We start from the raw sequence: 23,126 nt of genomic DNA on the forward strand, positions 1-23,126 counted from the left end.
TAAAGTTAAATCACCAGAATTTAATATTAGATTAGATTAGATTGACTTTACCTCAGTGGAAATTTGTCTTTGGTTTCTCCAAAAGTACAGCAAAGGCCAGAACAATGCATAAACAAACACATGCTCAAGAAGTTTCTTCCCAATATCTGGTGAAACTTTGTGTCTGGATGGTTCCTTGGGGGCCAGTACTAGCAGAATGTTTAACTTGACCACCTGTATATGGATTTGAGCATTTGTTAGCAGTAAAATGTAACAAACAGGTGTGACGGCGGTTGGAAGGATAATCAAATTTGGAGTGGCAGTGGCAAACTGCTGTCGAATGCCCTGCAGGAAACGCCAGTTCACTGTGAATCCGGTCTGTTTGTTTAATGGTGTGATAGGACAGCTTGTATGTCCCAGTGGCAGCAGAGAAGACACCTTAAAACAAGAAGTAGGCCTAAGCATGGGAGTGATATATCACTGAATGGAATCACTTGAAAATATTTGGCCTACAACCAATCACATGACAGTGTGGACCAATTTGAGCCAAATGCAGTGCTTCTTTTCACTTCTGTTATTTTGACATTGTGAAAAGAAATATTTCCTTATGAAAATAAAACGGAATAAGCTTCTTTCAGTAGTAAAAGGCAGATCTCTTTCAGTACAACACAATAGTACTGGACCAAATGTTAAAGGCCCAGTGTGTAACATTCGGAGGATCCATTGGTAGAAAAGGAATATAATATTCATAGGTATGTTTTCATTAGTGTATAATCACCTGAATATAGGAGTGGTTTTTGTTATCTGAGAGTGAGCCTTTACCTCTACAGACACAAACGCTGGCGGCCACTGTAGTTTCTCCTTTGAGCTTGGAAGGGGAGGGTGAAGCGAGGGAGTTGCAACTACACCTCTAGATGCCTCTAAATCCTACACACTGGTCCATTAAGATAAGATAAATCCTATATTGCCCCAAAGGGCTACAGCAGATAAATAGAGAAAATTAAAGAAAATAAATAAATAAAAGTACTAAAAATAAAAATAAGATAAGAATAAAACTTGAGCAATTTGACTACAGAAAACACAAGCTACAACTAGTCTTGTACTAATAATACTGTCTCAAGCAAAGTGACATAGTGCAGTGATTACCTGGCCATGTTTTTTTTTAAAAAAGGGACTTCTTATACACATTATCCCTTAAAATGTTAAATGTTGTTGTGTCAAAGCAATTTATGAAGTTCACTGTTGAGAGCCTCCTTATTGTGATGTATTTCCTGCTGAAACATGATGTTGGGCTGTCCAGAATGCAGGGAGGGATCATTTAAAAATCCACCCAGTGAAAGAGAGAAGAAAGGTATTTTTATTTGATTATTTGACGTGTGGTGATTTTGCGGCGTTGGGATTTTTATTTATACTTTAGACCATCAATATCATAATAATATCCTAACATGTCAAACATTTTAATGCTGACACAGTCCAAAGCCAGGGGATATAGCTATAGTTTCTGTCGACTACTCTTTAAATACAGTCCAATGTTGAACCAGAGCGGCTAGAAAGGCACATTTCAAATTTCATAGGCTGAGGATAAAATAAACAGCAAGTACATTTTAGAAAATAATCTTTGTCCTCGCCTCAGCAAAAATAAAACAATTTATAGATAGCTGATGATTGACAAAATATATACTAAATAAGTTATTATCGCATAATGGGTAGGTCTGTGAGCTACACCCTCTACAGTCCTCATAGAAGAGCATTAAATTAAATATATATATATATATATATATATGTGTGTGTTTTTTATTTTTATTATTTGATACTTATTTAATATACATTTTAAAACATGTAGAATTAATTGTCTCGTTTCTTTACAGTGGGCCTGTACTTAAATAATTCAACAACAACGCTCAGTGTTTCAGTCCTGCGGTGAAATGAGACAGTCAGGCAGTGTCTGTATCATTCACTCGGGGGAAATGAATGAGTGTCTCCGTGCTGAAATGTCTGAAATGACTTCAACACAAAGCTGGAGCACCACCGCGGTTGTTTCCAGTGGAGTCATGTTTGGACTGCACACTCACAATGGAGCAAGTGGACGGTGACAACACCGCGAGGACGCTGCACAAGAGCACACACGCGCGCGCGAGGAGCTGTGGGCTACCCACAACTATCCTGTCGCCATTTTCCCAAGCTAAAATACAAAAGACTGGGTCGGGGGAGCACACACCCCTCTCTCAGTCTTCTACCAATACACTTGCCACATTTTCTTTTCTCGCTCGTGTTTAAAGGCGCAGAATGTCTTTGTTTTTTAACATATATCAGAGGCACTGCTAGACTACGTCAAAATGAAGCATTGGTTGTGAATTAAAAGCCATTTTGAGCGAGGTGAAAGACATATTTAGAGACATTTTTGCCTTGTTATAGCAGATGGTAGGTACAGACAGACAAATAGCTCGCCATGTTTGTTGACTGACGTGTGACGTATCCACACAGGTAGGAGCCCAGATTTGAAATCGTGTTGCTGACCACTGTGTCAGCAAATCAGCGGGCAGCGGGGGCGGGACATAGCCCAGTCAATCACGCAGGAACTATAACGGTTTTAATAGGGAGGGAGGGGGAGAATCCAATCCGGTTTGAGCTAGTTTTTCTTCCAATGGAACATTAACGTCTCGCTGCGCTGTGTTAGACTGTACTGGCACAGCTTTATCTTGAATATACCACTGTATTTTCTCCTGTATTCAGTAACATTTAGCGCTTTTTTCCTTTTTTTAAAAACGCCCCACACAAACCAACCATGCCTAAAAGGAGCACAGTGAGTAGACCGACATCTTTCATGCATTCAGTAGTACAGTGTTATAACCCCCAACTGCAATTTGTGATATGGGCTTGTAACCGCTTGCGGTCAGAGTTGTTCAAATGTTGCTACAAATGTCCGCCTTCTGTTCCGAGTGAATGTCAACAATGTTGCGCCGTGCAGAAGCGACTTTAGTTGCTATGTGGGGTCTGTTTTGATTTCCTGAAGTGGCTGATTCTTGGTCTTATCTCTCGTGCAGTGATTATCTTTGTGCCGATGATTTTCCGTGTGCCGGGATTTTTCTTACCGCAGTATCTTGACATGCATAGTTGCAGTTGTGTATAAATATAATACATTTACTTACAGTGTAGGACAAAGCGGGCTCGTTTTCTCTGTCGATGGATTGCTTTTCTGCAGAGAAAGTTGGCGGCATATTGATTGTTTCCTATGGAGGCAGTCACGCTGGATGCTAAAGTTTCTCCGAGAGAAAATTGGCACTGAGATCGACCACGTAATGTAGCAATAGTGTGTTATTCAGTGGGAGTTTGACTGGAATGTTGTGGTTGTTATTTTTGTGCGGGCACCAAGTCTTGTTTGTGTTTTTGTTTGTGGAACAAAAACACTTTTAATACAATTTTATAACGACTCTCTTTCATAAACCCAGCGTGCATGTGAGGTTGTATTAATACACGGCCGCCCTGTTTCCCCCGGGTGTATTGCATTTGTTGGAAGGCGTTCGTCGTGTCTTTCTGTGTATTGTCGGCTCAGGCCACTCGCAGGTTATGCAATGGCGAGCCTCCGTCAGCAAAGCGCTGCTCTTGTTGCTGGGGGTTCCAGTAGATTCTGCTACCAGATCGACAGAGTCGCTGAGCATCTCGGAGTGACTGTTTTCAAATTCATGGCGGGAACACTCACTACACTGCTCGGTTTTCTCCGTACACTGGCAATCCCATTTATTACCAATGAATGGATGTGTCGGGAGGAGGCGGAGTCCGCCCCCTCCTCCACCGGAGTTTTACAGTAGGCAAATCACTTGCAGGAGGTGGGAGTGCACGACCACATGACGCCCTACGTTATGCTATTATGTTAAGACTTTTGTTTTCAAGCAGATGGAAGGATTCTTGTTTATTTCTCCTTGCGCCGACACATGTAGTTCCACAAGGATTCATTTTGCTATGTTGCAAAGTAACATGCATTAATCCTAATTGATAAAGCCTAATGTGTGTGAACATGCAGACTAATGAGTGTGTCTCAGTCTTACAGCTTCGATGAGCACTGGTGTTTATGTGCACTGAGTGGTTTTTAGATTAGCTCCATTGTGCATAATTCTACAATATGTCTTAGCCAACCACAGGGCTTGATCTCAACTAAAACATGCATGACGCGCAGCCATAGGCTAAAATTCTGTCTGGGAACGCCCACTTTTGGTTACATAACTAATACTTAAAGCCCATGCCCCACTCCCCTCTACCAATTAAACACCATAGGAACAGTTTCAGACAGTGTCCTTAACCTGAATTTCTTCTTTTCTTCCTTCACAGGCAGCTACAGGTGACTCAGCGGTAAGGAATAATCAGACTTACTTATTTTTTTGAGCATCTGTGTCTTATTCAAATAAATAAAAATTAAAAAACACAGTTAGCCTACACACCCACCAGGGGTCAGTAGCACCCCATCAATAAGATCCATTGGCTGACATGCTCAAAGTAATCACCCTGTGTGCTCCTTCTCTCTGCAGCCCAAGAGGAGATCTCTCAGGTTGAAAGATGTAAGTACAGACAAGCCCAGACTGTCACAGACAATATGCACGCTGTCAGCTGCATTCTTAGTGCTGACACTGATGCTTTCTGTCCCCACAGAGACCTGCTGCACCTGCAAAGGCAGAGGCCAAACCCAAGCCAAAGGTGGGACCTGGTTTTGATTGCATCCGATTTGACTCATTTATTAGACTCAACTTTTGAAAGAGTGACTAATGTGGTTAATATTGCTGTTTGCAGAAGGCACCTGCTAAGCCTAAGAAAGCCAAGGAGGTGGAGAAGGCCAAGCCTGAGGAGAAAGCACCAGAGGCCCCTGCTGAGAATGGAGAAGCCAAAGCTGAGGAAGAGGTGAGCCCCATGACATCATACATAAGCATGGTAAACAAAGCTCCATGGTGATGGCACTTTGACACTCTATAACTTCTTCCAGGCACCAGCTACAGACGCAGCTGACGAGAAAGACGAGGCAGCAGAATAACATCTCTCAGACTACGTCTTTTACCAGTGCTCCCTGTACCTCTTTTCTTGTACAATTCAGGGGAATATTTTTATCAACTATTTTCTAAATACAGGTTTTTTAGTAGTTTGATTGTAGAGAACACTTTTTTTTAATGAAAGAAAAAAGTCAATTTGGAGACGGGAATTTCATCACATCCCACAATTTTTGCATCGCCATAAAAAAATTGCGGTCATTGTTGTTACTGTCGGTGGATTTCATTTCAGTTTTAAATGTGAAGGAGGGGAGGGTGTGGGACAGGCTACCGTTTCAACACGCAAGCACGACATTCACAGGAGCTGGGGCAACAACGGCAAGAGCTTGCCTGCGTGGATTACATTCCATATGCTTTATAAGGGACAGTGTATGTAATCTGTGCTGGGGTGGGAATGGACAAAGTCACAGGGCAACTCATTGTTTTATTGTTTATAATGAAGAACAGTGTTTTAGAATGTTTGTAAGCTTTGTTCCTATATGTTAACTCTTGTACTCATGCAGTTTTCTTAATGAATCTGATCAATAAAGCTAAAATCCCTAGTACTGGAGCTCTCCCTATCAGAACTGTGCATTGCGTGTGTTGGTTGTGTCTCTGTTCTGTGATAGCATCGCAATAAATTTGTATAGCTGCTGTGAAAAAGGTTTTCAATCTTTCTATATGCAGTGTGTAATGGTACATTGTAAGGATGGTAAAATGGAATTTGTTTTCTTAGCCAAGCTAATGAGGTGTGTAACCATAAAAAAAAAAAAAAACAAGTGTTGAGACTGGCTTCTTAAAGGCCAACAGATAAACTGTACATTTATTTGAGATGTCAATTGCATACCAGCAGTAGCAATATTCATGTGAGTTTTAGGTATCTGTATCAAGTACAAGTGTGCAGTTTCTTTTTATTTGTTTATAGATGTACCTGTGTAATGATTGTTATCAACAAACCAATAAAACTCGGTTGGTAGTTGTTACGCTGTTTCATTCTGAAAGGTTGGTTAATTATTAAGGTTGCTGTTGCAAGAGTGTAGAAGAATGAACTGTTAACTGAAAGGCAAAGCTTTAAAAATACTTTACAGGTTTCAAATTCTTCCCAAAGAGGCTGTGAAATGTGTTCTGCCAGAAAATATGTCATAACAGTTCAGCATTGATAGTGATGTATATACTCCACCTTACTGCTCATTTTAAGCAACACAGCTCAGGGTTCACTAAAAAATGTCTATTAACTACACAATCGATTTCCTTAAAAATAAAATGGTGTTGATTAACATCCACCTGTTATTTCATCCAAAAAAAATACTGGTTCTGATTAAATAGATAAATAATGATAAAACAATTGAAAACCCCAAAATGCTCAGGAGGTTCACATACTTTGAGGCAGCACTGTAAGTGACAGGTCACTAAATGATCACAGATTTAGAATGCACTGAAGGAAAATAAGGACCAATTTGGTAAATGTTTCTAAAATATAACACACATGAGGATTTTAGTATAAACATCTAATTCATTGACAAATATAGGCTAAACATGTATTTAGAACTGTGCGTTTTGGTCAAGGTGTAATAGAAAATGTGCATATGTAGAGGACACGTTCAAAGACAATGCAGATTGAGCCCAGTCCCTGGTGTGGACTAAAAAGGGCAACAGAGAAGTGAAGTATTAGTCAAAGCATGATCTGGACGAGCATATTGTTTAACTCTTCTAAAATAATATTATTGATTGATTGATTGATTTTACGTATATTCAAAATCATTCAAATGTGCCCGGTCCCATGTAAAGCCAGACAGTCTCATAATATTGACGCTCTGTCCCAGTAAAAGCAGATGAGACAGTTTCAGCACCATGGACAGCTTCTTCCTCTGTGGACACTTTATCAGCTGCTGTTATTCCTCCGCCGCCCTTTCCTTTTTCCTCCTTCCTCCCATCACAATGCATTCACACCAGTTCTCACCATATCATATTTAGCTTGTTAGTAAACAAACCGCCAGGATTGCGCGCGCTTACGTATCTCTGATGCAATGGCGGCAGCACGTTCCCTTCTGGCTCTGCTGTGATTGGTCGGCAGAGGGAGGAAGGAGGAAGACTCACTTTGCATAATGAAGCTGTCAGATGCTCTCGTATCTACACAGAACACAAGCAGCACATCTTTGTGTCGTTCAGTTTGTATTTTTCATATGTTGTCCGTGTACCATACTGCCTCTATACTGTAACTGCAGCAGTGAAAACGGATGGAACCAATGTGTGAGCGGTTCTTTTGAATACTGATGCTTTATTGAAGCATGCAGCGATCACTCTTTAAACGGGAAAGACAAATAGTCGCCTTGATAGGAAATTTACATTCACCAGTGAAATGCATCTTCCAATAACAGTGGGCATATTTCTTATTTCCCCTCTCCACGTGACATCTGGTGGAGAAATGTCTTTCTTTATTTGTTGACCTAAGCAGTCAAATTCATTTGTACTGAACTGTATTATATAAATATTCACATATGCTCAAAATGTCCACCTCAATGCATTATTAATATATGAATTTTAAAAATACTACTGCGCCACAGCTTCGGCCTTGTATTTACTCCAACAAGTCTTAGAATAAATCTGACTAACATACTCACCCCAGGTTGCTAAAATGTTTCCAGGACATGAACTCGGTGTGGTAGCTACAACCCGGAAGCGAAGAAGATACTACAGGTAGTTTTGATGAAGGCTGCTCAATATGCTGTAAACATGACAACATATCATGTCCAGCAGGTGGAAATTACTGACTGGAAATCAGCCTGACACTGGCAACACATTGATATAAAGCAGTGGTTCCCAACCTGGGGGTCACAAGGCCTTCTTGATTTTACAGGGTGTGAGAAATCTTTAAAAATATACACAGTAGGCCAATATATCAGCATCTGGTTCACTTCTATGAAGAAATGTGAAGTAAATTGTCTAATAGAACAACCAAGCGAGAAAATAATATAATCTGTCAGAAAAGAAGCCTCTGAAGTGTGTATGATTGTTAAAATATAAAACAATACATAATACAAACAGATAATTGTATAAAAAGTTTCCTAAACAGGAAATAATCTGCTCAAAATTCATCCAAACCACTCGTTTTCCACAAACTTCTTGCAGTTACTGAGTTCACTAATTGGGTTGAAACAGTTTGAATATGAAATATATACAAGTTTTGGTTGTTTTAATTGTTCCCCTGGTCCATACTGGCCACGAAGAAGTCCCTTCCTAAAGCTTCTTTAATGGAAGTGATGGGGGACAAAATCCTTAGAATCATGCAAAAATGCATTCTGAGATTCAACTGAAGCTGTGAGGATTCAGCAGTCTGAGTGAAACCATAAATTGGCTATCCCCCACAGTTAGTCTTTTTAATAAAAAGAAGCATCCCTCTCTCTGCTTCCCTGCTTACAAACTTTCATAGTAAAAAGACTAACTGTGAATGCTGCTCACATGATTTGTGGAACTCTGCTGAAGACTCATATTAGTTTCAGTGGAACTTTCAAATGCAGTTTTCCACATAAGGACTGTCCCTTATTACCAGAATCGCATTAGGAAATGATTTCTTCATGGCAGGAACCATTACAGCAACCATAAACTGTTCCAATGTATATATGGACATGTGAGTATGTTGATTTGAAAAAAATGTGTGCCTATCCTTTAGCCATTAGCAGACATTCTCCTTCCAGCTTTAGGAAGGTTTATGCATCTTTAGTGCCTTTTCAGAAGTGGCTGAAGCAAGAGGCCAAATCTCACAGGCTGTGGGTGCTAAACTGCACTACAGCCAGTTCACAGAGAAACATAAACCAAACAAAGAAAACTTCACATTTATTAGATGTCATCCGTATAATTCCAGTAAGATCTAGACATGCCAACATGGCACTGAGTGCAGACCCATTATTATTGAACTCACAGATTAAAGAGATGAGAAAGGTAACTGTATATAATCCAGCATTGTAACTACTGTACATAACCACAGTGGTAGTGATAAAACACCTGTAGCAAAGGTGTGATGTTGACTGATCTTAAAAAAACATGTCAGATCACAAAGGCTGACATGGTCTAAGGAGTCTGCATGAGTGTTATACTCTCTACCATGAAGCACAGAACTGTGTATAAAAATATCACGATCTCTGATTACTTAATTTCAGTGACATAATGAGCCTGGTACATTTTTATAAATACTTGCAGTATTAGTGAAATGACACGCTACCACATTTTTGTGCAAATACCTAGACAGATACTAGGCTAGAATATACAGGCCCATCAGTACACATTCAATAAGTTAGATATAACTGACTTCCATGGAAGGCAAAGTATGCAGAGAGCAGCACACACCCACTTTATCTCCAGAAAATCTACTCTTCATGTCCAGGTTTTTCTGCATAAAGCTCTCATAACCTTTAGATGATCTTGACATGAAAACGGCCTCAAGTGGAAGCATTAAAATACTGGCTTGTGATAAACAATTATCATCTACTCTATCTACTCTATCTTTGTGCTGGTGAATGAGGAAAAAGATCAGTATAGTATGTGGGACAGAAGCACCTGACTGTGAATCTAAACTGGTTTAAATCAGGGGTTCTCAACCAAGGGTCCCTGAGGGGGTTCCAGGGGGTCCCCAGAAAAAATATTTTCATATTATAAATACTATTTCACTGACTGAAAATTGACCAATAAGAGAATATATAAGTATGACTGTACTGTTCATAGGTTTCACACTCTTCACTTTTAATCTGCCAATCTAGTTATGGAATAACTAAATCTTATCAGATGGGAATCCCTAATACTACATCTTACCAAATACAGGTCTGCAGCCTGATGTGTATCAATGTTGATACCAAAAAGGTTGAGAACCACTGGTTTAAATGACTCACACCCACCCTGAGCATCGACATCAACCCAGTTAATCAGGAGACAATGTCTGAGATTAGTGTGTGTTTGATAGTGGTTTTGTTTGGTCAAATTGGAGTTGTATTAATGTGCAGTCTTCTCTATACAGAGCCATCAACAGTGCGAGAACACAGTCCATCTAGTCACATAAGGGGACATAGACAGTAGGCTCATTTCAGTAAGGTACATTAGTCCAGTTTCTCGGCGATCCGTCCCATCTTGGTGCGCATGTTGCGTACGAGGAAGAAGACAACGGTGGCGACGGCCATTATCACCTCAGCTATCCAGAAAGCCATGTCCCAGCTGTATTGTTTGGCAATAGTGCTGAAGGGAAGCCCGGCCATAAAAGCCCCCACTGTAACAAAAGCAGTAAGACAGTTTAGTCATATGAATGAGTCAACGCTGGAGTACTACAGCGAGTGATACAGATGTTTCTGTTGCTTGTGTGAGTCTGCAGCTCACCATTAGCCATCAGAGCTACAACAGCATGAGAGGTTCCACAGAAATTTGAAGGAGCGCTTTCACTGGCTATCACCCCGAACAAGGCAATTGGTCCATAAGAAGAAAATCCAAACAGAGCACCGAGGGAGAGGATCCAGATCTGCGGATGACAAGAAGAAAATGTGAAACACATGTTAGTGAAGGCTTTCCCAACATTCAGTACATTGAATGTTTATCCTCATGAACGTAAATGTTTGAGCGTACCTCTTTTTCTGACACACCAATGAGGACAGAAATGGGATGAATGACTTGGACCCAAAGAGGAGCCTCCTGAGCAAAGAGAATCAGATTAATCTTGTAATATTTCAATACTGACAACATGTACATGTCAATCATTTTACACAGTATAAAAAGGATGAAGCTGCTATTACCTCTGGGATTTCAGGTGTGATGGTGACTCTGAAGAGGTACATGGACACATACATACCGGCCATCATGAGAATGAGCAGGCCATGGCGAGGGTTGCCATGGGTGCCCAAGCCTTGCTGGAGGAAGAGAGGATGTTTTTACCACTGACCTCTACACAATAATCACAGTCATTTTTGCCTGATTTTATCCCCGTCTGTGACTCACCCGAGATACAGCTCTGTCAGTGATGAAGCCTGATGCGAGGCTGCCCACAAAACCTCCCACCTCCAAGGCACTCATGTAGGTACTGCCTGTGAACAACACAGCAGATGTCAACACCCCTGACCAGTCTAATTAAATGAAAATCAATCAGTGGGAATCAGTGGACAATTAAAAATTCGTACCCATGAGAACAGTCTGGCCTTTCTCCTGCATGAGGAACAGCTGTCCCCAGTCGGTCGCAGCCGTCTTCACCCCAAACACCACCAGGTAGCCCAGAGACAGCACCCACAGGAAGGGAGAGAGGAGGAACTCACTCAGGGTGCTCTCGCTGTTGCCTGGTGGGTGAGTACACACAGGGAGATACGTCCACACAGAGATCAGCAACAGGTCAATATACATACAGTGCAGAAAGTGCACTTACTGAGTTTATGTCCATTCTGGCATAAAAGTAAAGAAAGAAAAATCAGTACTGGTTCCATTTTGGTATGATCTGTAGTTGTTACAGCATGATCAATACATGTTTCCCAAAAACATAGTAAAGACATTTTAAGGCCTAAAATTCATATTATTGGATTTTAGACTTTTTAAGACCCCACAGGCACTCCGTATAGGATCTGTTCAAAACTTTAGTTATGTCCACACTGCCATCTTCTGGTGAAAAAAGATTAAAGATGTATTTGTCACATACTGATAATTACAATATATGCAGTAAAATGCCGTCGTGCCATACTCTTAACTCTGAACTTCTACTTGCCGAATTTCCAGTGTCACAGGTCCAGGAAGGATGGATTAAGCGACTGATATTTACATTCCAAAAACTCCACAACAATTTACACAAAACACATTTCTGTGTTCTAGAGAGAAGAGACCATCATTGTGTAAGGTGTAACAGGCAGGCAGAGACACGTGTTCTACATGAAGGTTTTCACTGTTTTCATAGCTGAAAATGGTCATTCTCTTGATTCCCTTGATTGATCAGTTATTCTGCTGGTGGCTTGATGTCGCAACTTTAGCTGTTGAAGTTTTGTTGTCATAGTAGCATTTTACTTTTTTTAATTAAGCTAATTGGTTTCACGTGTGCTCAAGATGAACATATATTTCTTTAAATCTTCATGCGTGATTTTTACAGTCAACCTTTATTTCTTTTAATGCCTTTTAAATTCAAGCTTCTAACTAAGGTAACGTTCTTGCTAACTCTGGCTACAAGCAGCTCAACTATGTGTGTGAGGTGACATGATAGCGGTGTGTCACTTTTTCAGTGATCGTTGAAATATTGCTTCAGGTCCAAATTAAATTTGATGCTGCAGTCTGCCTATTGAGTATGTGGGATCTATGTGCTAGTATTAAAATGTTAGAGGGCACATTTTCATTAAAGGAAAAATATAAAAAATGCGCATATGTGTAATTTGTAGGCAAACATAATAAAAGAAAATTGTATACGCTCAGAAAGATGCTCTGGAGTTCATCATCCTGGTGGTGTGAGAGGAGAAGCTCTTTCTAAGTCTCTCTGTTTGGAGGCTTTTGTCTAAGTGTAGAAGCTGCAATAGCCAATAAAGTCACAAAGCAGAGATATGGGCTGAATTTACAAAAAATATCACCCAAAACCTAACCTGTGTTAGAAGATCAGAATTTTCTGAGTTTACACATCTCTGCAAACTGTACCAGACACACAATAACTGTCATGAAATGACTTCAAACTTCATCTGTGCTATAAAAAGATTGTATCGTAAAGCACAATGTTTAATAGACTTGCCGGGACGGAAATGAATAAACTCTGGGAATTCATATAACTGCAACATGTAGACCTCAGTAACAGCCTTGCTTGGTGAAACATTGACTGACTTTAATGAAAACACGAAATGGGGGAGCAGTTGTTATTGATGAGGTGCTAACTGCTCTGCCTGCATGTGGGATGTGGGTGGACATTATTGATGTCGGGTAGAGAATCATTATCAATGACTGCCTCTCCCTGATCTGGATAGTTATCTCAGCATGCATAGCTGAGATACACAGTTTGGGGTTACATTGGTAACTGTGTAGGTAGTTACAATCCATGACACTCAGGTGGTTAAGTAGTGATTATGGTTGTTGTTTGGGAAACACACCTCAAGTCCAGTCTTGAGCACTGATGTTCACATTCAGGCCCATCCACGTAGTAGGCAAGTGTGTTCCATGTCTTAATAAATCTAACACACAGTACACCTAATTTGTGGCTCAAATGATTAATAGATTTTTCTGTATTAGAGATGCACCGATTGGGAAATTCTGATGCCGATAGCGATGTTTTTGTTGTTATTTATTCACCTTTTGTGCCAGGGAAACAAAGAAATCTACAAAGATAAGCATCTCTGCCTTGTTGCAGTCTGTTTTTCTTCTCATCCAAGATGTGAGACAGCCACTCACTGTCTGTGCTGCTGCATGGTGCACATTGGTGTCTGTGTGACATTTGTGCCAGTGCTGGAAAAGGTGATTATTTCTCCAATATCCAATATATCAGTAAGTTGGAAATAACCAAGACAACATTTAACCAGTGCAGAATTGATGCCACACAACAGATAAACATCAGCCACTGACATCAGTCAGTCAGTCAAGGCGAATATCGGCCAATGCTGACGTTCGGTCGATAATTAGGCGCAATCCTATTTCTTGTCATTCTAATACCATTAAACAACTTATTAACTAATTAGTTTAAGGTCCAGCGTGTGGGATTTAGTGGCATCTAGCAGTGTAGTTGCAGACTGCAACTCTGGCTTCATCAGGTGATTACACACTAATGACAACATACCTATGGATATTACTTGGCCCCAAAAACCTTAGAGACTCACTGTCCACAGATATAGTTACTCTAGATGTACCTATTACCTTGGCCTCTAGCACCACTGTCAGGAATCTTGGAGTTATCTTTGATCAGGATTTGTCATTTAACTCCCACATAAAGCAAACCTCTAGGACTGCCTTCTTTCATTTACGTAATATTACAAAAATTAGACACATCCTGTCACAGACAGATGCAGAAAAACTAATCCATGCATTTGTTACTTCTAGGCTGGATTACTGCAACTCTTTATTAGCTCCTCTCTTCCTCTCTCTCTCTGCACTTATTCAGGTCCCATTAATGCATGTTACTAACTTCACTTCTTCCCCGGAGTTCTTGTGCTTTCTTGGCTTGCAGGTTCTTATCGATCCAGGTGGAGCCTCCTGTCATGGTCCTGCTAGATTGCCATTACCAATACTGTTGTTGCTGTGCGTCTGTCTGTCTGTCTGTGTCTCTCTCTCTCCCCCCCCCCGTTGAGACAGACGACCACCCACCTAGGCCGGGATCTGTCCTAGGTTTCTGCCTTTTAACAGGCAGTTTTTCCTTGCCCTTGTCGCCAAGTGCTTGCTCATGGTGGTACTGTTGGGTAAATAATGGGATAAAGAGTTCGGTCTAGACCTGCTCTATTTGGAAAGTGTCCTGAGATAACTTCTGTTATGAATTGGCGCTATACAAATAAAATTGAATTGAATTGAATTATATTCCATTTCTGCCAATAGATCCTCCTTAATGTTACACACTGGACCTTTAAATCTGATTCAGCTCTAATTAAATAACATATCCTTTTCTCAATAGTCCAACCTGCCCCTCGATAACTCTGTTTAACTGCTTTTCTGGTTCTGTGGTCTGCTCCCCTGACTGCGAAGGGTCTGTTTTACAATCAAGTACTTATTTGTTAATTAATAACTCAAATAATAAATAATTTGGGAATTAAATATCTGTTCTTGCACAAGCTACGGGATATCCTCTTAATGTATGTCCCGTGAGCTGATAAACCTCCCACACACTGCAGTCTAAACGGGCACTTGGGTACTGGGGCAGTTACAAAAACTTCGTCATACAAGCAGGCACTTGATTACTCTAACTCTAAGGGAGCTATCTTGGCAACATGTGACCGACATGATTTGAGGCAACCATCTTCTTGACTTACCTCCCTTAGCCCCCTTCTTGGCTGCTGCCTCGATGCTGGGCAGGCCCACATCCTTCGGCTCATTCTTTACAAACACCAGACAAACAAATGAGAAGGCAGCACAGAAAGCGCCTGACATGGTTAGGATAGTCCTCCAGTCGTAGTACTGCAGGAGCACAGTGACCAGGATTGGACCCAGACTCCCTGCCAGGTTCATACTGCAGGACAGCACAGACCACCATGTTCCAAACTGGGACGGCTCAAACCACTGAGGGAAAAGAGACAAAGGAGAGAACAAACCAAAGACTTGTCAACATTTCCAAAATCCTACAATGGTCAAAAAATGCACTAATACCTTCATATGCATTTTTACAGCTATGTATATATTTATATATTGTTGGTTAAGTTTCACTTCCCTGAAGCAACTCAGAGGTCAGGCTCAAAAACATGCTGATCCACTGTATTTAAATATTTTTAAAAAAGGTCCAGTGTGTAACATTTAGGAGGATCTATTGGCTGCAATGGAATATAATATCCATAGCCGTAGAGTGAGCGGTTTTTATCTACAGAGTCCGCCATATTGAACCACATTTCTACAGTAGCCCAGAATAGACAACCTAAACACTGGCTCTAGATAGGGCCTTTTGGGTTTTTCGTGGCCACCATATTTACATTACAAGCTGGAAGGCAAACAGTATTCAGCTGGTTGCATTCTGCAGCTTCATCGCAAGATGCCACTGAATGCTACACACTGGCCCTTTAAGAGGATATTAAGGCAGAGACAGTACAACAGACCTCTTTTTTCCAACATGCAACACTGTTCAGATTCTTCTCTTTTTTACTGGTTCTGGAGAAATGGTGTCAGAACCACACACCCTTGTGATGTAATACAGCTGAAGACAGCCAGAAGCAGTCCTCACACACCATACCCCACAGAGCAACAGAGTAACCAGTAACTTGAGAATCCACTTGGTAAACACTTTGAGCGGCCCATAAGCTGATTTAACTCTGTGCTGATCCACAGTGTGTGGATGTTGACTTAGCTGTGGAACAGGAACTGCAGAGCTGTGGCAAACTGATGCCGACTTGAAGATGTTTCCTCTCACTAGAGAAGGAAAGCACCTGTAAGTTGTTTTTCTTTTGGAAAGATCTGCTGAGGATCTTCTATAAATACATTCTGCTGTAATCTGATCCCCTTCAGCACTAACCCATGCCAAAGCCTATTTATTCCCCACATTTGAACACTGCTACTTTTAAGGCAGCTACTCACAAGCCTCAAGCAGTCTGTGAGCATAGACCAGCAAAATGTGTTTACGTCAGGTCTTGTCTAAAATGCATACCATTCACCAGACTGTAATGATCTAAAAGCAGTCTGTGAATGAGGCCAACTATCACTTCCAATATCCCCGCTTTGGACTTGAACAATCAGTGTCTCATACAGCTCACACAGGCTGACTCCTCAAACCAGGCAGTGCTTCCTCTGGCCCAAAGGTCAGCACTGTCTGACAGCAAGGAACTGGATTCCTTCAGATGCTTCCAACAACCAACAGACAGGTGCACTTCCTCCCCCACAGTACAGCGCGAAAACACAGACAATATGTCTGGCAGCAGGTGGCTCCCACTCCGGGGTTACACACTTTCACAAGCTGGCATCACAAACAGCCTGCATGTTGAGAGCAGGACTTCCCTTGGCTCTCAACATCACAGTGAATGAGGGATCTGGGTTGCAGGAGTTGGCAATTAGGATGCCATTACCTTGCGCAGAACCTTCCCACACGGGGGCCAGCCACAGCCTTGTCCCAGGCCGTTGATGAACCAGAGCAGTGAGAACATGGGCACAGTGGAAGACCAGGAGAAAGCTATGTTGATGCCCCCCACCAAGAAGAGGCCGATGGAGAAAAGCCAGCGGGCACTGATCTGATCCGACAGCACACCACTGATGAACTTACTGATGGCGTAGGCCATAGTCTGGCTGCTGGTGATCATACCTGCAGACACAACGGGAAGGCTGGTGTTAATGTAATGAACAGAGAGAGACTATATCACAGGAGACAAGGGCTGTAGGTTTGTACTCATGAAGTTGGATGATCATTTCACTACCAAGAATATAAAATCAGAAATTGTGTCCAGTAACTCATGACTTCCAGAGGATGAATCCTACTGGACCTCTAGCGCCACCATGAGGTTGACATTAGTGGTTAAAGTGATATAATACAGATATTAAAACAAAGGAAAGTCCAGTATCATTCCATTATTCAGTCCCTCCAGAAAAACGCGATTATGCGATTGTATAATTCAATGCATAATCAGCCAAAGTCCGCATATTTATGTGGGGGCCGCATTTTTTCAAATACGCCGCACTTTCGCGGCATAAATTGACGATTTCTGCGCAAAATATGCGGGGTTTGCATGATTTCATAATCCCCGCATTTTCGTGGATTCACATATATCTTAGCAGAAAGTTGAAAAATGTTGCGTTTACTTCACACAATGGGAACGTTATGAAGTGACGTAATTACGCGACGTGAACATCATCGAAAAGCTGCAAACCCCGCGATGAAGCCATGATGAAGCCCGCAAATCAGTCTCATACTGTATTTATTCATTTTTACAGAAGTTGTAGCACATTCCTTTTGTAAAGCTACAGAACTTGTTTGACTCATCAATGTTTTGTAAGTTTGAGCCATGTGTTTATTAAGGTCTGAAATAAAACAAGATGAGAACTTAAATATTCCCAGCACTTTCTGTGATGTAGTATGCTTGCTTATCATAGGAAGTAATAAGAAATGACTCTTTACATTAAGGTAGTAGCCTAGTGAGAACAGGGTGTTGGAGGAATCACTTTTTTTTCTGTTTTTCATCAAACGGCAGTTTTTGCAAGTTCCCGCAATTTCATCGCATAAAATTGCATAAATATCCCGCATATTCCATCGCATTTTTTAAGAAAACGTGCACGCATAATCAAGGATTTTTGCCCGCAACAATCACAAAAAAACTGGAAGGACTGATTATTTCATCCACTTTACAATCTAATATACACTATCATCTTTTATACATTACTGAAATAGAAAAATACATTGGGATTTGGTGTAGATTTCAGAATGTGACTGGTATTATTGGGAGAGCTTTGTACAGTATGTCAGAAGTAACATCATTCAAATGCATTCATATTCTATATTATCACATAATATATATTTAATGCTAGCCTGTAACTGTCTTAGATTAGATTGGCTGTCATTTGGAGAAATGTATTAACAAAAAAAAAAAATGATAATGGTTGGCAATTTTTCCCCTTTCCAACTGGGTGGGGTTGTTTTTATTGTTATGTGCCATATTGATTCTTTATTGGTCCATTCTTTATTAATTCTATAGATTCCTGATATTTTCTGTGTGGGAAAAAAAAATTTTTCAACAATTATAAAGTTATTTAAGTTTTCTGCTATGCCTGCCTACTTATTGCTTATGTTCTTATACCAGGATATCTACCCTCAGTAACAGACAGACTGCTTGGCTGGGAAGCAGTGGCACTTGTGCGTGTCAAATAAATGGCTCGGAGGCATACAATTCCAATGGATCAGACCATTTGGAATCAGGTCTCGATTCCCATCCCATTCCAAACCTCACAAGGGGGAGCGCTAACATCGTTCCAGAGCAGCCACACTGACAAGGCTGCCTGCAGATGTGTCTGTAGACATTTTTTGTTAATCAGCCTCATGAGCGCAGGCATCAACCAATGCCAATTATTAATAAATGCCAGATAATCGGTCAGCCACTAAGATTTGGTTTAGCCGTTAATGTCCTCCACAGGATACACTGTAATACCTCTAGTGATCCTCTGACTATTATCATCATCATGTCAAATCTTTTGATTGTCGGATACTTTGGTTTATACTAAATACCTGCAAAACTAATGACAATTCCATTAGCCTAAGCCGTACTTTGTGTTTAATGCTAATTAGAAAAAGGATAGCACACTAGAGCACAGTTGTGTGCCTTTTAATAGTGGATTGAATCCATTTCTTTTCAGCTATATTTAAAGTGTTACAGCTTTTCATTAACGTCAAGTGTAATGATCAGAAACCTCTGTCATAAGTGGGACTGAGCCTAAACAGTTACTTCACCTCCTGAACATGAAATGTATTGATGTCTAATCCAACATTTTGCAATGTGGAGGGTGAAGCTTAAGAAGACTAGAAGCAGTTTAATCTCTGTGTCCATAGTGCATGTGTGTGTATGTGTACTAAAACTAGGACAGATTTAGGAATTACTGCACAATGTTTCTGTCAAACAGTAGCCTCTTTACAGACCTAATCATTGCTTAAGGCACTGGTTTTCAAACTGGGGTCTGGGGACCAACATGGTTCCTTGAATGTGTTGTAGTGGGCCCACAGCAAAAGGAGGAATAGTATAATTGAACTTTTATAAACATTTTTGGAAGTTGGAAAAAGGGAAGAAATCGAAAATCGAAATTGGCTATTGATTGTAATTTATAGTGATCCTAGTGAGATCATTGATTGACTATGCAGACAGTCTGAGGTCTAATATGCATCTATTGTGAGGGTCCTTGGTTTGGGAACCCCTGTCTTAACGAAATATTTCTTTAACCAGACAAAGAAAAGCATTAATGCTACTGTCTCACCCAAGTCATCTTTGTCCAGTTCAATCTCCTCCATCACAGAGGGCATGACGAAGGAGAAGGTCTTCCTGTTGAAGAAGTACAGCGAGTAGCCGATGAACATGCAGAGGAAGATGGCGGTCCGGTAGTAGCCATAGCCTGTGGCCCCCATGATTACACTTGACTGAGCAAAAACAAAAAAAGGCACACAACTTCAAGGATGATGAAGAAAAACAATAATTAATTCCTCTTTTCTTCAGTGGAGTCTTGATTTGGGTCCTCTGGCATCTAAATTATAGCTAATCAAGCTGAGAGCTGTGCTGTTATCACCGGCCGCTGTTGGACTGTTCTTAGTAAAAAGTCAACACCATCAACTACTTGTTTGCTCTGGCACAAAGGAGATATGAATCAAGATGTGGCATCGGCTGGGCTGCACTGTTTAAATATGTCCCGCGAGGAGAACTGCTCTTGTACAGCACTCCTCTCGTGGGCTGGTAGCTCTATCTGTGAGGCTGCTGCTTGTAGAAGCCAGGGCAGAGGACGGAAGCCTTACACCAGCCTGAAAAGGAGAAGAACGTAACAAACACCACTTAACATATAAATACAGTAGCAAACAATTATTAGCCATGTAAAGACATAGCACACTCCCATAGCCTGTGTTGTTATCGCAGCCTGTCCTGTGCTGGATTCAGTATCAGGAAGGAAAAACTGGTATCAATACATCTCTATGTGCAACTGAGTAGAGCGACTAAAACTGCAGTTTTTCTCTTCTACATCTACTAAATGTTGTCAGACACTTTGTCACTGAGGATTATCACCGGCCGATGGAAGCTATTGTAGTCCGTGTCACTGCTACTTTCTGTTTTCTGTTATCTAACTCGGGGGAATTAAGGATTTATTTAGACCAAATCAGAATGAATTGAAACACTGTGGAAAGACTAATAAAGACTTTAGTGGCTACTGTAGAAGCATGGTGGTTCAACATGGCAGCCTCCATGGAAGGTGACCCATACTTTCTGTCTAGTTCATAAGCACGCATTCTTTGAGGGGGACGTGTGCCCCCCCCATGAAAAATGATACTGATATTGAACAATGTCTATAATGTGGCTTTGGTTTCTGTAGATATAAAAAACTCATTCTAAGGTAAACTCGATTCTTATGTTCAGTTGATTACACACCAATACAAACACAGTTAGTGCATATCCAATTCCTCATAAATGTTTACACTGGAGCTCTACTTTTAACAAGCTAAATGGGCAGATAAGAGCTCATTCAATAATATATAGTTTGGACACAATGCCAGACCCTTTACACAGAGACTTGCAATCAAATCATCATTTAATGGGTGAACACAAGTCTTCATGATGAAAGTACAAACTTTTCTCTGCAGTACAGCATGTGCAGTTGCCAGTGTTCAGATAGAGGGCTCTCTCCCTGCTGGAGGCTGTGATGCTGTGTGGTGGTCAGTTGACCCAGACACCTTGTTATTTACAGCCCCTCAGACGTCACAGGTTCAGGTGCGGCCAGGTCCGGGATACATTGACACTGGACCTGCAGCTCAGCTCGTTCTGTGGTCCACTGCTCATATAAATGTCAGAAGTCGTTACTTTAACTGCCACGGACATCTGGTTCGGACTGGAGGTCTCCAGTCAGCAACCCTGCAGATATCAGGTGTCTTGCACAACTTAAACTTAGAAGAAGTGACGCAGCTGACCTTTTTACACATATAGAAGTTAGGAGGAAGAACGAGGACCTTAAATGTTCTATAAGGCAGGAACATCTGTGCTGTGTTAGCCGTTACTCCTAAACCAAATACGTGCTCCACCATCAAACCATTTCAACTCACCGAGCTTCCACACAGAAACACAGTGTATTGAACAGCATTACACATCACAGCAGACCGCCTACTTCACCCAACAGGACCGTTCTTGCTAACTTTGGTACAAAGATGCCCTCAGTTACTCGTGGCGAACTGATTTATGGGGCGGTTCGGGTGTTGGAGGGTCCTTCGGGCCTACGTTTGACCAAATGCCGCCATAAAGCAAGACACATCGATGCTGTCCGCCGTGGGCCACAGCCGTTTACCGCCCGGCTGCCACACGGGATGAGGAAATGCCTGTAAAGCTGGTTACCTTTCATTCGCGTCCCTCTCGCTGATTCCATGCATGCAGAAGGGCGACGCGCGTTCATGAGTCTGCAGCTTTTGAGCGCGTCCCCGTGACACAGCTAAGCCTCCGTGGCACAAGCGGCCAGACACTGCTGCAGGGTACCGTTTCAAATGTTGCACCACCATTCGTGAATGCATCTACTGCAATGGTCGAGTCCAAACCTGGTGGGATTCAGGTCAATTCCGACGCAGCCAAACTCCATTTAATATTTGCATTATTTTACTTTAAATGTGTATTTCCTCACCATGCAGACATCATGGAATCTTGTATGATCTGTAAGGAATCAGTCGGACCTGTAGATTAATTCCGCATTATCGACTTTATTTATATTATTTATACTATACGGATTATTCAATAAAATCTCAATATTTGCTGCTCACTACTGCCCCCTCCTGACTGCTGTGTGTTGTGTACTTTCAGAATGAAATGAAAAAGAATGATGTACTGATTCTGTAAGGTGTGAATTAGTGCAGCCCTACTTCATGTCTGTGGAGTAGCCCACCTTACTCAGCTGGCACTGAATAAAATTAATTTTAAGACACACAAAGAGATAACGAGCCAAATACCCCACCCCATCCAACCCTGAAACTGTAAAAAAAAACATTCTCATCTCGAACAAAGGTTTGAGGAGCATGGTGAAATACCATCCTTAAAGATGCAGTAGGTAACTTTTATAAAAATAACTTTTTGTCAAATTTACTGAAACTTTCACTATATCCGGGCAGTAGCACACAACACAGATAATCAGAAAAAATCATGTTCCTCTGGCTCCTCCCAGTGCTGACCAATCAGAGCCAAGAAAGATAGCTGATCGTTGACTCAACAACAGCATATCTTTAAGCCAACAACCCAAAGTGTCTATCTTTTATTTTTTAGTTATTCTCACAGCTGGAACATTTTTTATTCATTTAGGATAGCATGTGCTTTATACAGTCACATGTCAAAATGTCCGCTGTGAAAAAGGCCTATTGACTTTCCCTTGCTTCACTACTGGTTTTCTGCGTTCCTCTCTTGAAGTAATGGCTGGTATTTGTGGTCCATTATAAAGTCTTTGTGCTCCTTTGTTGTTGGTATGTCTTGGTGAAGTCACAATTTTTATCCATGATGGAGTCATTATTAGTGCAGTAAGTATAGTAAATGGTTGACCAGAGTTTTTGTAGTATACAATATATATATATATTGTTCAGTATTGGCAGTCTGAATAGCCCGACACAACCACTGTCCACCCACACCAGTGTAAGGATGGGAACTGATAAGATTTTATTGATACATTTTGTACATATTAATGTCCAGTGTGTTACATTAAGGAGGATCTTTTGTCAGAAATGGAATATAATATTCACAGGTACGTTTTCATTAGTGTATAATCACCTGGAAATAAAAGTTGAAAACTAGTTTTTTAGCACTAGTCAGTAACTGTTGGAGATTAGAGTGTCTG

At 41.1% G+C, this 23,126-nt stretch overlaps 2 protein-coding genes across 3 annotated transcripts; one reads left to right on the plus strand and one right to left on the minus strand.

Annotated features, from left to right (window-relative positions):
- Positions 1-2,585: 2,585 nt before the first annotated feature.
- Positions 2,586-5,970, plus strand: si:ch73-1a9.3 (non-histone chromosomal protein HMG-like). Its single transcript, XM_051401315.1, has 6 exons — positions 2,586-2,782; positions 4,306-4,326; positions 4,503-4,532; positions 4,624-4,668; positions 4,762-4,869; positions 4,952-5,970. Exons 1-6 carry the CDS (start codon positions 2,765-2,767, stop codon positions 4,997-4,999), a joined length of 270 nt encoding a protein of 89 aa, XP_051257275.1. The 5' UTR covers positions 2,586-2,764; the 3' UTR covers positions 5,000-5,970.
- Positions 5,971-8,808: 2,838 nt separating this feature from the next.
- Positions 8,809-21,800, minus strand: LOC127364112 (glucose-6-phosphate exchanger SLC37A4). Of its 2 annotated transcripts, none has more exons than XM_051401303.1 (10): positions 21,653-21,800; positions 19,545-20,079; positions 16,661-16,893; positions 14,927-15,173; positions 11,144-11,296; positions 10,965-11,050; positions 10,763-10,876; positions 10,596-10,661; positions 10,353-10,491; positions 8,809-10,245 (listed from the first exon to the last, which is right to left on the minus strand). In XM_051401303.1, the coding sequence occupies exons 2-10, from the start codon at positions 19,690-19,692 to the stop codon at positions 10,079-10,081; spliced, it is 1,353 nt and encodes a 450-aa protein (XP_051257263.1). In that variant the 5' UTR covers positions 19,693-20,079; positions 21,653-21,800; the 3' UTR covers positions 8,809-10,078. The 2 variants fall into 2 exon arrangements, with proteins under 2 accessions (XP_051257263.1, XP_051257264.1); XM_051401304.1 differs by lacking the exon at positions 21,653-21,800 and adding an exon at positions 20,899-21,584.
- Positions 21,801-23,126: the final 1,326 nt, after the last annotated feature.

Source organism: Dicentrarchus labrax, unplaced genomic scaffold, assembly GCF_905237075.1.
Source record: "Dicentrarchus labrax unplaced genomic scaffold, dlabrax2021, whole genome shotgun sequence".
Lineage (NCBI taxonomy): Eukaryota > Metazoa > Chordata > Actinopteri > Moronidae > Dicentrarchus > Dicentrarchus labrax.